The sequence below is a fragment of the Oryctolagus cuniculus genome, chromosome 9 (genome assembly GCF_051225735.1).
Source record: "Oryctolagus cuniculus isolate XC-2025 breed Fujian yellow rabbit chromosome 9, ASM5122573v1, whole genome shotgun sequence".
Lineage (NCBI taxonomy): Eukaryota > Metazoa > Chordata > Mammalia > Lagomorpha > Leporidae > Oryctolagus > Oryctolagus cuniculus.
Window position 1 is genome coordinate 136,901,682 of NC_142875.1, and position 15,693 is coordinate 136,917,374.

Genomic DNA, 15,693 nt, shown 5'->3' on the forward strand with positions numbered 1-15,693 from the left:
ATTAAATAAAACAGAAAATACTGTACTCAGTATGGTAAAACCAATCGGCAATGTTTTAGTTTATTCCTATTATTTCTAAATAATATGAAATGATTTTCTAACTAAAACATCCAACTAAAACTATTCCTAAAAATGAGCATGTATCAACATGAGTAAAGCATCAGGTGAAATGGTCACCTAACACTAATCCTGCACAGAAGCATCCAGAGCTCGTCTGCTACAACAAACACAACACGGGGCACTTAAGTTGACAAAGAGAAGGACTGGGGTTAAGAAAAATCACAAATACTGTGCGGGTGTCTGCATTTACCTACACAATACACTATGACATACTCAACAGGGGGTTAGGATTAGGTTAATTAACTTGTTTTTCTTTTTAAATTTTTATTTATTTATTTTCATTTTATTTGAAAGGCAGAGAGAGAGAGGAGAGGTAGAGAGATCTTCCATCCACTGGTTCACTCCCTAACCCCCACAACAGCCAGTGATGGACAGGATGAAGACAGGAGAGCAGGACTCAATTCAGATCTCCTAGGTGGGAGGCAAGGACCCAAGTACTTGAGCCATCATTTCCTGCCTCCCAGGGAGCACATCAGCAGGGAACTAAATCAGAAGGAACCACACTAGAACCAAGTTCTCCAAAACAGAGTGACAGCACCCCAAGCAGTGACTTAACTGCTGTGCCAAATGCCTGCCCCCTTCCAAGTTTTCTGGCTTTTTTAATTTAAGAAGCAGTGAGACAGACAGCGCTCCCATTCACTGGTTCACTCCTCAAATGCCTGCAACATCTGGGACTAGGGGGGTGGGGGCACAGCTGGGAACTGGCAACTCAATCCAGGTCTCTGATGAGGGTGGTAGGAATCCAGTTATTTAAGTCATCAAAGCTGCCTGCCAGGAAGTACAAACATGGAGTCAGGAGCCAGTCAAGAATCCAGCTCAGGTACTCTAATGAGGGACACAGGAGTCTTAACCACTGGGCCAAATGCCCACTTTTCTCCCTGGGTTCAACTTCACGTTACAAACACTACAAATAGGGATCAGCTCAATTCATACAAGGTATTAAATGCATAACCTTTTCTCTCCAACAGAAGGGCACCATAAACAGAGAATAGGTTACCCTGGTCAGGTGCTTCCTCTTCCTGTCTTATCCATGCAGACTGTGGGCCTGAAGAATTCCTGCCACGCCGTGAGTAATAGTTCTGCACATCTGCAGGCAGCGTCTTTCTCACAGCCCAGCTGGATGCGGATGTCCACCCAGACCTGTCTGCCGGCGTATCAAATGAGAACTCTTGTTCGCTTTTCCGCTTATAGGACTGCTGTTCTGCAAACTTGAAAGACTCGTTTCCTGAACTATTTGAATTCCCTGAGAGGGGTTTCCGGTTCTGCCACCTGTTTTCACTCTGATCTGCGTAAGCAAAACCACCTCGGAAAGTGCCTCTACCCCGGTGACCCCTACCACGGTTTGGCATCCAACCAGAACCAAAGTTTCTGTTCCACGAACTCCCTGAATTTTCATTTCTACTTTCTTCCCAGTGAGAATCTTTTAACTTTTCTGGATTTCTGGTCCTTGGGTCAGGCCTAGAGTTTATTTTTTCTGTTACCCAGTTTGGACAGTCGTTTCTATGTTTGTCAGTACAACTTGGATCAACAACATCTGGATTGAGGTCGTTTCTTTCCTTCCTGGTATTTTCACTCTGTTTCTCGGGGTCACTCTTCCTGTACCAACCACTTCCTCGTGGACATCTCCAACCATCATTGGTCCATCTTTCTTTCCACCGGGGAGAGTAATCATCTCTGTCATTTCTCCCAAATGATGAGCTCTTACTCTTTGTTCTAGATCTTGATGGTGACCTAGAACGAGATCTGGACCCAGACCACCTTCTGCTTCTCCTTTCTCTATCTCGGTCTCTCCTCTGCCCATCTCTATCGCTCTCTCTCTCTCTGCTTCGGGACCTTGACTTTTCTCTTGGAGAGGAATCTTTTGCTCTGGATCGAGACCGCCTGTTCTCTCTGCAAGCATCTCTCCTAGGGGACAGTGACTCAGATGTTTTGACTTCCTTGGTACTATCTCTTTTTGGAGACCGAGACTGAGACTGCCTCCTTTCTCTCGAGTTGTCCTTTTTTGGGGAATGAGACCGAGATTTCCTCCGTCCTCTGGCAGATTCTTTCTTAGGAGATGGTGACTGAGATGTTCTGTTCTCTTTTCCAGTTTCTCTCTTGGGAGAAGGAGACTGAGACCGCTTCTTTTCTTGTGCAGAGTCTTTGCTGGGAGACCAAGTTGTAGATGGGGAGTGAAACCTAGATCTTCGAGTACGAGGCTTTCTGGCCTTCTCTGTTGCATCTACTGAGCTCTCAGATGGTTGAGGTACCATGTCAACCTTTCCATCTGCAGCATCAGCAGAAGGCACGTTACTTTCAGAACTGTGTGCCAGAGAATTCTCATCCAACTGTCTGGAATCAACATTTACCGAAGGTTCAATTTCAGGTTCATTCTGGTCGCTGCAGAATGAATCACACTCCATAGGTATCATTTCGTTATTGTCCTCACTAAAATGCTTCTCAATCTTTTCTATTTGTGTGTCAGGCAACTCCACAGGTGTGGGATGTTCAACCAGAGATTCAGTTTTTTCTTTTAAAGATTTGTCCAATTCAGTGTTGAGATTATTCTGTAATAAATTATTTTCAGAGTCTTGCAGGCTACCAAAACCTTCGTTCTCTGCAGTGTCACACGCTGCAGTTCTTTCTGCATCTGCATCTCCTGTGCACTCCAGCTCACTAATGAGTGCGCTCTCAATAGACTTCTTGTCCCCTGCTGGCATTATTTCATCCACTGAAGACTCTAATGTGGGGTTCTCCATGAGCTCTTCTTGTTTTACTGGGGAATCTTTTTGATCAACAGTATCTCCGAAAGCATTCTGTATCACTTTTTCATTAACCACAGCCTCTGCATTCTTAGATAACTCACCCAGGGGACTAAACACAGGCTGGTGTACTTCAACTTTAGATCCTGAGCATTCACAGTTATCTGCACATGCACCTGCCTTGACCTCTGGTGCAGACGGTCCAGATGTCTGGTCTGGATTTTCTAATCCATCACCTCCTTTTCCAGATGTATGTTCAGAAACCTCACTTTCTACACAGAGGACATTAGCTTCTGCACCTGCATCCTCAAGTTTTTTCATTTCCTTCTCCTCCTCTCCTACCAGCACAGCAGGGTCTTGAGTACAAGACTCGGAATGTGGAGATTCCACTTTTTCCTCTGTGTCATGATCCTCAGTATGTTCCTTGTCTTCTATTTGCTCGCTGCGGCTTTCCAAGAACACAGCAGACTGGCTTTCTGTGTTTGTCTGCACAGTGCATGCACTCTTTTCCGTATCTGATTGGTGTTCCTTCTCCAACACAGGTGGTGTGTCTGATTCTGCAGCTTCTTCATCCACTGAATCACCTGAGGATGCTTTTTCAGGAGGAGGTATGGAACTCCGAAGTTTCTTTTTTGATAAAGGTGGCTTTCGTCCTCTTCTGACAGGCTTACGTTTTGGAGCCTGTCTTGTTGGCTTTTCAGGCTCAGCTGAAGAAGAAGCACTTACAGATGCATTACTGCTCCCTGGGGCATCACACCCAGAATTAACGGACACAGGAGACTTCTGAGACTGACTGACTGCGTCAACCCTTGTGTTACGCGTAGATCTCCTCGTAGGAGCTACTGCCGCAGGTTTTCGTCTTGATCCTCTGGTGTTTGATGTACCAGAAGCTTGCTTCTTTTCTTCTCCTCCCTGAGTATGTGCTAATGCATATTCCTTCCAAGAAGAACCTAATAATATGAAAAAAAAAATTTTAATGTCCTCTATATAATTTATAATTAATAGTTTGAGATTAGCTAATAGTTTTGTTAATTTTAGCATAAAATAGTGTCTGTCACAGAAAAGTGAAAGAAAATATTTATGATTCAAACTATGAAGAAATGCAGAGCTACTAGCATGTGAGTCTCAGGAAGTTTCATGAACTTTTAAAAACACTATGGAAGTAAATCATAAACAGGCTTGGATCAATGGAGCCAATTTTATAGGGGATATAAATGACAATATGTTTGATCTAATAACTGCTATCTGTTTTATGAACTGTTATTTTCAAGGCAAAAGGAAAGAGAAAACTGTAAAGTTTATCCATGAAAAAAACTTAAACTATTTGCTCGTAATTCATTAACAGATGTTACTTCTAAAAAGAGTTATGGCTTGGATCCTCAAATCTTCAACAGAAAAAAGTACAGTACAGTTAGTTTCTGAAAGCCTTACATTGTCATTTAAGACTGAAAAACAGATTTTCTAGTTGGAATGACTTTTTAATTTTTTTAATCAACACACAAAATTGTCATTTGCTGGGTACATTATGTTGTTTTGAAGTACATACAGATCATAGAATAACTAAATCTAGGTCACTGACATGTGTTACCTCACACACTTATCATTTGTATGATAAGAAATCTACCAATCACTTTCCTAGCACTGATCAAGAACACAACATGTTCTTAAGGACAGTTTCCATGCTTACAACTTACTTCTGTCTGACTGAGATTCTGTATCCTTTGACCAACATCTCCCACCGCCAGTCACCCCAGCTCCTAGGAGCTGGCAACCACCATTCTACTCTGTCGTTCTATGAGATCAAGTCTGTGATATTCCACACCAGAGAGAAAACACACTTTTTGTTTTCCTGTGCCTGGCTCGCTTCATTTAGCATGTCTTCCAGGTTCATCAGTGTTAATGCAAATGACACGATTTCCTTCTTTTGATGACTGAACAGTATTCCAGTGTGCAAATATACTTGGAACAACTTTAAAATCAAGTCATTGTACAAATATTTACAGAAATATCTAGGAGTTACTATACCTTAGTTAAAGTTGTTCTATGTCATCAATATTCACATTTTTTAGAAATCAGAAGCAATAATAATAAAATAAACATTTCATAAACTTTACCAAAATTTTCTAAACATATGGTACTTGTTGGAAAAATAGTTCTGGGCAACATGGAAGAAATGAGAGGAAGGACTTCTGTTTCAGTATTCCAAGGTATAAAACCAATTCTGAAAATTCAAAACAAAATAAAGATATTTCTGTTTAAATGGTTTAAAAATTTAAATCAGCAATTCAAAACCATCAATATCCCAAATTAGATTAAAAATATTAAAGCAGAGTGCTTAAACTTATTTTGCCCAAATATCTGAAAATGTTAATTCAGGGATGCTCATTATCCAAAGATGGCTACCAAATGGTTGCAAAAAAAAAAAACCTTTTAATAACCAAAACTATGTATTTGTTTATTTATGAGAGGCAAGGAGACAGACATATACACACACAAACACAGAAGCAGACAGAGAGAGAGCTCCCATCTGCTTTGCTCCTCAACTGGCCATAATAGCTAGGGCAAGAGCCAAGAGCAGTACACTGAATCCAGGTCTCCCACATGGTGACAGGAACTCAATTACTTAAGCAAGCCATCATCACTTCTGCCAGGTTCTGTATTAGCAGGAAACTGGAGTTGAGAGCCAAAGCTGGGAACGGAACCCAGGCACTCCAATGTGGGACATGGGTGTCAAGCTGCTATGCTAGGGACTGGCACTGTGGCATAGTGGGCTAAGCCTCCACCCGCAGTGCCAGCACCATATACAGGTGCTGGTTCTAGTCCCAGCCTCCTCTTCTGATTCAGGTCTCTGCTAATGACCTAGGAAAGCAGTATAAGATGGCCCAAGTGCTTGCACCCACGTGGGAGACCCAAAGGAAGCTCCTGAATCTTGGCTTCAGATGGGCCCAGCTCCAGCAGTTGCAGCCCTTTGGGGAGTGAACCAGCGGATGGAAGACCTTTCTCTCTCCCTCCTTCTCTAACTCTACCTCTCAAATAAACAAAATAAAAAAAATCAATCAACAGCTATGAAAAATACCAACCCTGAAAAAAAATCTTTAAAAGTATGTTTTCCTGATAAATTATTGGCAAAGAGAGATGAAGGTAACTTAACACACACAGGTGCTTCTCTTTTAAACAATTTAATGTAATTTTTGGTATTAAGAATTTCATTTTTTTTTTTAATTTAAAAGGCAGAGACAGACAGAGATCTTCCATCCCTTAGTTCACTTCGCAAATGCCCACAATAGGTAGAACTGGACTAGGCCAAAGGCAGAAGCCTAGAACTCAATCTGGGTCTGCCACATGGGTGGCAAGGACTCAAGGCCTTGAGCCATCATCTGCTGCCTCCCAGCATAACGAGGAGCTGGGATCAAAAGCAGAGCCAGGGCCTGAACACAGGCACTCTGAGGCATGTGGCCAACTCCAGCGGTATCCTAACGGCTGCACCAAACAACAGCCCCTGTTTCAGTTTTCATTCTTTCTTCAGCACTACTGAAGAAAATCAGTGTGCTTAAGGTAACAACACAGTCTGTGCGTACATTTCTGTGTAACTACAGCCCAGTCTAGAAAGTTGGCATTCTCGCCTGTCTAGAAGACACCTCACACGCTTCTACCCTACTTCCTCCTCCCCAGGCAACCAGTGAGTGCTGTACTATCAGTGTCATGGTAAAATTCCTCACTCTGAGGACAATGGCTCTTTAATGCACCCAATGTGTGGACAGACCTGTTACAACCCTCCACAACTGTCTGCATTCCAGCCCAAGGCCCTTGTCAGCTCCTGTTTGTACTCCTCCTTGTTCAGCTGAGTTCTCCTAACAACCATTACTTCATTCAGAATAGTGAGATTCTAGAGTAGAAGAGAAGCTTGAAAAACAGTGTGTAACTTGTACAAAAATATGTAACTGTAAGGAAAGTTTTGTTATGTACATACCTGGACTTCCTAATTTTATTTCTATTTAGGCTCTGTTCTTATTCTGAGAGGGTAAATGCAGAACCACATTCTAGTGACATAAAAGATAAAATACTACTGTTCTCCAGGAATGAGCTTTACAGAGCAGTCTGATTTAAGTACAAATTATGGACAGGGCATTTGGCTACGAGCTTCAGGACCTACATCCAGAAGTACCAGAGGACACACAGTCACAAATGCCAAGGCAGAGAAGACACATGACTGACTACCCATTCAGAAGGACATTTTGGAGAAGGGGACTATAGTAACAGAGCTTCAGCGCAAGGTACCAGGAAGGGCACAGAGCAGAGGAAGCGTAACGGTGGGAATGCTCGCAAGAAACAAACGTTCTGTAGATGCTCTCACACCCCACCCATCTTTTTTCTTTCTGTAAGATTTATTTTATTTATTTGAAAGACAGAGTTTCAGGGAGAGGTGGAGACAGAGAGAGAGGTCTTCCTCTCTGCTTTCCCAGGCCATCGCAGAGAGCTGGATCTGAAGAGGAGCAGCCAGGCCTAGAACCGGTGCCCACGTGGGATGTTGGCGCTTCAAGCCAGGGCGTTAACCCTCTACGCCACAGCGCCAGCCCCTCCATGTCTCTTTTTTCAAATGAAGAGACAGAGAGAGGGAGGAGACAGATCTTCCATCCTTTGGCTCACTCCTCTCTTGGCCTTTTTAAGGCTGAATAATATTTCTGGGTGTGTACATGCCACATTTTTCCTGAAAGGCAGAGTTACACACACATACACACATACACACACACACACCAGGGGTGGGGGTCTTCCATCTGATGGTTCGCTCCCCAAATGGCCACAATGGCCAGGGCTGGACCAGGCCAAAGCCAGGAGATTCACCAAGTCTCCCACCTGGGTGCAAGGGCCCAAGTACTTGGGCCATCTTCTGATGCTTTCCCAGTACCTTAGCAGGGAGAGATGGATTGGAAATAGAGGAGCCAGGACTGAAACTGGTGCCTCTTTCGGACACCAGCGCAGAAGAGGGAGGCTTAACCTGTTGTGCCACAGTATCAGGCCCAGGTGCTCTCCCTTGTAAATTACTCTAGCACAGAAATGCTTACACTAGAAAACCAACACTAAGGAGACACTTCCAAGGGCATTTGAAACACCAAAGCTTTGTAGGACAATTCCTTAGGAAGATTCTTATTGAATAATGTGCCCCTGTACCAAAGAAGTATTAATGCTATTCTGTGTTCATGACAGCATATAAACACTTTAGTAATCTTTTTTTTTTACCTTCCAATTCCAGGTAACGTATCAGGAAACCATGACAATTCCAGTTCTCGCCTCTTCTGCCTAATCAATTCACTGATTTCATTGACTTCTATAAATTCTGTACTGAAAGATAAATTTTGGAGGGTCATGGGAACGCCAAATATTTAATTTTTGATTTAAATAGGCTTACATCAAGAACAGCAGCAGTTTTCCTGCCTAATAATATGAAGCATATGTTTTTCTATTTGAACATTTTCAAAATAAACTCATTCCTAAAATAAGCAAAAATTTTATATTAACATTAATCATCCAATTTTTTTAAAAAGTTAATTCAGACTAATAGCTTCATACTTAGGATAAATTGTGGGTGTAATATTTTCCCACTCTAAGAGGAAAAGACAAAAAAAAATAAAGCACACTTACTGCAACCAAAAACTGGATCTAGTTTAACTTTTTAAAAGGCTACTTAGCTGTGATGGGTTCTTTGGTACCTTGCTAAGTTCTAACATTAAATTACACACTCTTACTCTGTCTGGTTTGTTCAACTAATTGTGATTTTTGAAACCTCAATTTAATCTTTAAATTCCACAAATATCTACCTAGTTTCCAGATGGCTGTCACTTTGAGGTGAAAGGTGACACCTGTTCTAACAGGGCTCTGCTTTATTAAGTACTACTTCTACAGCTTAACAAATTCTCTCTTTCTGTCTCATGCACAAGCTTGTTCAGAACTTACCCAACTTATGAAAAGAAAATAATAGGCAGTCACTGCATAAGAGAGATACTCACAAAACAGATGCTTCTTTGCTAGAATCTGTTTATTTTTTAAAAAATCTAAAAACAAAGTGAGACTTTTACAACTTTGAGGCCCAAATTTTATTCCCATCAAACTATAATTAAAACACTGAAAATATCATGTATAAATTGCAAAAATTAATAAAAGAAAATACTAACCAATAAGATTGACAGATAAGAGAAGATTCTCCAGTGTAACAATTAGAAGAAAAGATATTGGAGAAAAAATTTCTGAAGCACCGACTTCCATGTTGATTTGCTCGTCGAGGCTAGAAAAATAAGATACCATTAATCAAAGACAAATACCTCAATATAGGTACATAATAGTTACATGAAAACATTTTTATATACTTGAGGCACTAGAACCATGTACTAAATAAGCATGAAGTGTTATTACCTACAAATTTTTTATTTCAACAAACCTTATTTATCTTTATTACTGCATTTTTCTTTCCTCCTGTTTCTCTGTGTGAAGAGTTTCCTATATAAAGACACAGAAGGATTTGGTTACCTTGTCTTAATTTTTATTTTAAAAAGCTGTAAAGCAATACTGATAATAGCTGTAAACCAGTACTGACACTGGCAAGAGAAAGTTAATACAAAAGCTGCATTTCAAATAATTTCCATATATAAGGTTTATAAACATTATGTTTATAAAACTCTCCCATCCTATGTTGTTAAGCCAAAGATATGAGAAAATATAAAAGGCCACAACAGAGAAGACCGATGTGCAAAACTGCAATGCTCAGACACCAGAATACCAAAATTCTAGTTAACATTTTTTGCCACACCATTCAAACTTCAGCCACCTTGTCACAAAAAGTATACACAAGGAGTCAACCTAATAGTTCTTTCCTAGCTTTTCTCTTAGGAAGAGGTACTGTTAACTCATCTCAAGAAGAAGCTGAGGCTGGCGCCGCGGCTCACTAGGCTAATCCTCCACCTAGTGGCGCCGGCACACCGGGTTCTAGTCCCGGTTGCCCCTCTTCCAGGCCAGCTCTCTGCTGTGGCCAGGGAGTGCAGTGGAGGATGGCCCAGGTGCTTGGGCCCTGCACCCCATGGGAGACCAGGAAAAGCACCTGGCTCCTGGCTCCTGCCATCGGATCAGCGCGGTGCGCCGGCCGCAGTGCGCCGGCCACAGCGGCCATTGGAGGGTGAACCAACAGCAAAGGAAGACCTTTCTCTCTGTCTCTCTCTCTCACTGTCCACTCTGCCTGTCAAAAATTAAAAAAAAAAAAAAAAAAAAGAGAAGAAGAAGAAGAAGCTGACCAGGAACCTGGGGCCATCGGCACTCTCAACCATAAATTACCATTTGGCCACTGACATCCACTTCCAGCTGATCTGAAGCCAGGAGCCAGGAGCTTCTTCTGGATCTCCTATGCAGGGGACCAAGGGCTTGGGCCATCTTCCATTGCTTTCCCAGGCCATAGCAGAGAACTGGATAAGAAGTGGAGCATCCAGGACTCAAAATGGCGCCCGGAGGCCAGCACTGCAGGTGGCGGCTTTACCTGCTATGCCACAGTGCTGGCCCCCTGGATAAGTTTCTGACTTCAGCCTGGCCCAGCTCCACTTGTTGCAGTCATTTGGGGAGTTAATCAGCAGATGGAAGATCTGTGTGTGTGTGTGCGTGTGTGTGTGTGTGTGTGTGTGTGTGTAAAATTCTTTCAAATAAATAAAATAAATATTTTTAAAAATGGGCTCATCATTATTCATCAAATAAGGGACACGTTTAATAAGCTGTAAAGACAAAAAGGCAACCTAACATCAGAGGACAGAAATAGCTTACTAACTTCTCATTTTCTTTTTCTTTTGAAGATTTTATTTATTTATTTGAGAGGCACAGTTAAAGACAAAAAGAGGGAGAGACAGAGAAAGAGGTCTTCTATCTGCAGGCTCACTCCCCAGATGACAGCAATGGCCAGAGCTGGAATGACTCAAAGCCAAGAGCTTCTTCCTGGTTTCCAATGCAGGTGCACAGGCTCAAGCACTTGGGTCACCTTTCATTGCTTTCCAGGCCCTCAGCTGAGAGCTGGATTAGAAGAGGAGCAGCTGGGACATGAACTGGTGCCCATAGGGGATGCCACAGGCAGAGGCTTAGCCCACTATGCCACAGCGCCGGCTCCACTGCCTCCTCTTTTGACAGCTTTAGAAACTTTCTAAGAGGCTACCTGACTTCCCATCTTTTTGAAATGCCTGTATCACATTAGTTTTCTTAAACTGGTTTCACCACTTCATGGCACAAGAAAAAGGGGGGGGGGGGGAACAGAACAAAACAAAATTTTTTAATGTTGTCTATGAGGAGGCTTCAAAATGTTCAAAACCATAAATTAAAAATAGCATCTTTATTTCTCACCAGAAGTTCCATCAAATTCAAAACACTTTCTGAACAATGATATCAATTATTTAGTCTATGTAACTGAGGGTTCTAAGAATTTACCACACCACCATTGTGGTACAGCAGGTTAAAGCTCTGCCTGCTCCACTTCTGATCCAGGTCCCTGCTATGGCCTGGGAAAGCAGCAGAAGAGGGTCCAAGTCGTCGGGCCCCTGTACCCACGTGGGAGATCCAGAAGAAGCTCTTGGCTACCAGCTTTGGATCGGCTCAGCTCTAGCCTTTGCAGCCATTTAGGGAGTGAACCATCAGATGGAAGACTCTCTCTCTCTCTCTTTCTCTACTTCTCTTTGTAGCTCTTTCAAATTAAAAAAAAAAAAAAGACTAGGAATGTAAATCAAGGGCATTTTTTTTTCTTAGAAGAGAATTTATGGCATTGTTACTTATTTTTAAAACATTTATTTTTAATTTTTTTTGAAAGGCAGGGTGACAGAGAGAGAGAGATCATCCATCTACTTGTTCACTCCCCAAACACACAGAACAGCTGGAGCTGGGCCAGCCCAAAGCCAAGAGCCAGGAATTCTAATCAAGTCTCCCACAAAGTAGGCAGGAGCTCAAGCACTTGATCCACCATCTGCTGCCTCCCAGAAGGCATGAACAGAAAGCCATACTGGAAGAAGAGCAGCCAGGACTCGAACCAGCATTCCCACATAGTGACTTACCCTGCTGTGTCACAATGACTGCCTCTGGAGAGTTTTTAAATATTAACTAAAGGAAAATGGGTACCCTTTGATGTTTTTTAAGATTAGGAAAGAAAGAATGAAGAAGAAACCAATCAGGACTTTTAAGATGGATATAAAATGGAGATCTGATGATTTTGCATCAAGACTTTTACAAAGTTGCCCTTTACTTGATGTCAGAGTTCTATAGTGGTGAAGGATTCTCTGGGAAACTCTCTTGGGCGTTTTTCTACTGAAGTTTTGGCCACTTTTCTCAACACATTCTCAGAACAAACAAATGCTATCATTCTTTAGCCCTCCAGAATATGAACCAGCAAAATGCCTTGAGTAACACAAGAAACTGTTGCCATGACCTTTGCTCCTGACCAGTCTGCTCTGGCTTTGACTGATCCACTTCCACCACTTAGTAGCCATTGCTTTGTTTCTGGTTTACCTCCAGGATTGTACTGACAAAGCAATGTTTCATCTCCTGTTACAATTCTTGGAAGAAATGCTTTAGGATCTTTCTTAAAAAAAAAAAGAGAGAGAGAGAGATTTATTTACTTGAAAGGAAGAGTTACAGAGAGGCAGAGGCAATGGCAAAGGCAGAGAGAGAAGTATCTCATCCACTGCTTCACTCCCCAAATGGCCGCAACAGATGGAGCTGTGCCAATCCAAAGATAGGAGCCACAAGCTTCTTCTGTGTCTTCCACGAGGTGCAGGGGCCCAAGCACTTTGGGCCATCTCCTAGTGCTTTTCCAGGCAGAAAGCTGGATCAGAAGTGGAGCAGCCAAGACTCGAACCAGAGCCTATATGAGAAGCCGGCACTACAGGCGGGGTCTTTACCCACTACACTACAGCACCGGCCCCATTTGTTTAACATATCCACTGGGAGCCAGCATTGCAGCACAGTGAGTTCAGCCACTGCTTGTGATGCAGACATACTGTGTCAGAGTGCCAGTTCAAGTCCTGGATGCTCTGTTTTTATTCTATCTTCCTACTAATGAGCCTGGGAAGGCAGCAGAGATGGTCCAAGAACTTGAGCCACCCATGTGGGAAACCAGGCTACAGTTCCTGGCTGTTATAGCCATTTAAGGAGTGAACAAGCAGATGGAAGCTCTCTCTCTCTTGATCTTGATCTCTCACTTTCTCTCTCTCTCTCTCCCTCCCTCCCTCCCTCTCTGTTGCTCTGCCTCTCAAATAAATAAATAAAACTTAGCTCCACTTTTTCAGTCAGAAATATATAAACTGAGCCAACTAAAACGTCTATGTTGCTAGCTATCATTTATTGTTAACTGTTGTTCCTCTTCAGTAAGGGTGCTAGCAAGATGAATTTTTTTCCTCACAAACTAATGGTGGCTTCATCTTCAACACTCTTATCCTCTCTTAAAATAAGTTACCCGGCCGGCGCTGCAGCTCACTAGGCTAATCCTCCACCTTATAGCGCCGGCACACCGGGTTCTAGTCCCGGTCGGGGTGCCAGATTCTGTCCCAGTTGCCCTTCTTCCAGGCCAGCTCTCTGCTGTGGCCCGGGAGTGCAGTGGAGGATGGCCCAGGTGCTTGGGCCCTGCACCCCATGGGAGACCAGGAGAAGCACCTGGCTCCTGCCTTCGGATCAGCGCGGAGCGCCGGCCACAGCGGCCATTGGAGGGTGAACCAACGGCAAAGGAAGACCTTTCTCTCTGTCTCTCTCTCTCACTGTCCACTCTGCCTGTCAAAGAAAAAAAAAAAAAAGTTACCCAATTGTAAATTGCTGATTTCTTTAGATTAATATATGAAAGGTTTATGGGGATAATATAAATGATTTTATCATTCTTCTATACAATATTCATAATGTGAATGTTTGTTTTTGTTTCAATTGTAGCAAAACACATGCTGCTCTGATAGGAACTCTTTTCAAACTGACGTCTTATTCTTCTCAGTTTCTCAAATCAGAATCTGCTCATGTTCCATAAGTTAGTGAGAGTTCACTTGGGTGCAAAAATTTTCTTAGAACCCATGCATAGTTTTTCAGAGTTCACTGTCCATGAACTTTTTGAAGAACCCAAATATTTGCATAGCATTACTGCTTATGATACTGTATACATAAATTTTAGCTTTGCTGATCAAAATTCTCTATGATCTCATTCTTCTTTTCAATCATCATGGTCTTAGTCATTTTTTCCTGAACTCGAGAGTGAGGAAAGATATGATAAGCCAGAAGAAATCACCAGTTTCACATAGGAACAAAGTACAGATACACATGTATCAACAGAAACTGATCACCACTAAATAAGACAAAGGTGAATAGTTCTTATTTATACATAATATACAAACACACATATTTCTTGAGAGTATCTCTATTTGGATATATGCTAGATATTCTACATATTCAAAACATAATTTCCCCCATCTTTACCAAGGTATAATTGACAAAACTGCAAATACTTAAGGTATACTACTTAACATTCTGATACATAAACACACTGTGAATAATTACCATCACCAAGCTAATTAACATAACTACCATCTCACATTAATTTTATAGTAAGAACACTTGATATCTGCCCAGTGATCAAATCTCAACACAATACCATTACTACATTTCCACTGTTGACTTCAGGTTTTCAGAACTTACTCATCATGCATAAATAAATCTCTGGACCCCTTGACTAGCACCTCTCCATTTCCTCCTTCCCCCAGCAACTACCATTCTTCTCTCAAATGACAGTTTTTGACTTAACCCTCCCACACATTCTCTTCCCCACCTCCCTTTCTCCGTAACCTCAGAGTCAACCTTTAACTTCCTTCTTTCTTGTATCTTACAACCAATCCACCCACCTATCTGGCAGGCTCACCTTTGAAATACCACCTATACAGAACTGAAGTCTTCTCATCACGTCTACTGGCCTAAGCCACAGTAATCTGCAGCGAGGAAAGCTGTCACCTAACCAGTCAATCTTGGCTTCTACTCCTACCCTCCTGCGATTTTCTTCCCTCTGCCAGAGTGAGCCTTTAAAAATTTGTCAGATCTGGGGCCGGCGCTGTGGTGCAGAGGGTTAACACCCTGGCCTGCAGTGCCAGCATCCCATATGGACACCAGTTTGAGACCCGGCTGCTCCACTTCCAGTCCAGCTCTCTGCTATGGTCCGGGAAAGCAGTAGAAGATGGCCCAAGTCCTTGGGTCCCTGCACCCACGTGGGAGACCCGGAAGAAGCTTCTGGCTCCTGGCTTCGGATCGGCGCAGCTTCGGCTGTTGCGGCCAATTGGGGAGTGAACCATTAGATGGATGACCCCCCCCCCATGTAACTCTTTCAAATAAATAAATAAATCTTTAACAGCAACAACAACAAAAGTGTCAGATCATGATACCCTGATAATGTTTCCAATCTCACAGAGGGCCTGAATGACCTACCCCAACAATGTGACTCTTCCTCCTCCATCTGCCTCAGTCTTTCTAGCTACAATGGCCTCTCTGCTGTTCCTTGAACATACCAAGAATACTACCATAGGGCTTTTATTTACGCTTGCTAAGTTCCTCAGATGTCATTATGCTTAATTCCTTATTTCTCTAAGATCACTGCTCAAACACATCTTTACAAGGCTTTCCCTGACCCTTCATATAAAAATATCTCCACAATACCATAATCCTAAAATACTTTACTGAGTTTTTTCTTTAAAGCACCTATTACTACTAGTCTTACATCTTTTTAATGCCCACAAGAGGACACACTACTGACATTTTTTCTCTTTTGATCACTACTGCCACAGTAAGTCTTTGTTGAATGAAA

The 15,693-nt window shown here is 42.3% G+C and overlaps 1 protein-coding gene across 6 annotated transcripts in view; it reads right to left on the reverse strand.

Moving 5' to 3' along the window:
- Positions 1–15,693, reverse strand: part of SCAF11 (SR-related CTD associated factor 11) — a 73,464-nt gene that overhangs the window by 5,251 nt on the left and 52,520 nt on the right. For all 6 annotated transcript variants that reach the window (XM_089304803.1, XM_008259359.5, XM_089304804.1 and 3 more), the window contains 5 exons: positions 9,295–9,353; positions 9,032–9,141; positions 8,100–8,201; positions 4,976–5,082; positions 1,118–3,811 (listed from right to left, as the gene is read on the reverse strand). In XM_089304803.1, the coding sequence (XP_089160929.1) occupies positions 1,118–3,811; positions 4,976–5,082; positions 8,100–8,201; positions 9,032–9,141; positions 9,295–9,353 (3,072 nt within the window). The remainder of the gene's footprint in view (positions 1–1,117; positions 3,812–4,975; positions 5,083–8,099; positions 8,202–9,031; positions 9,142–9,294; positions 9,354–15,693) is intronic.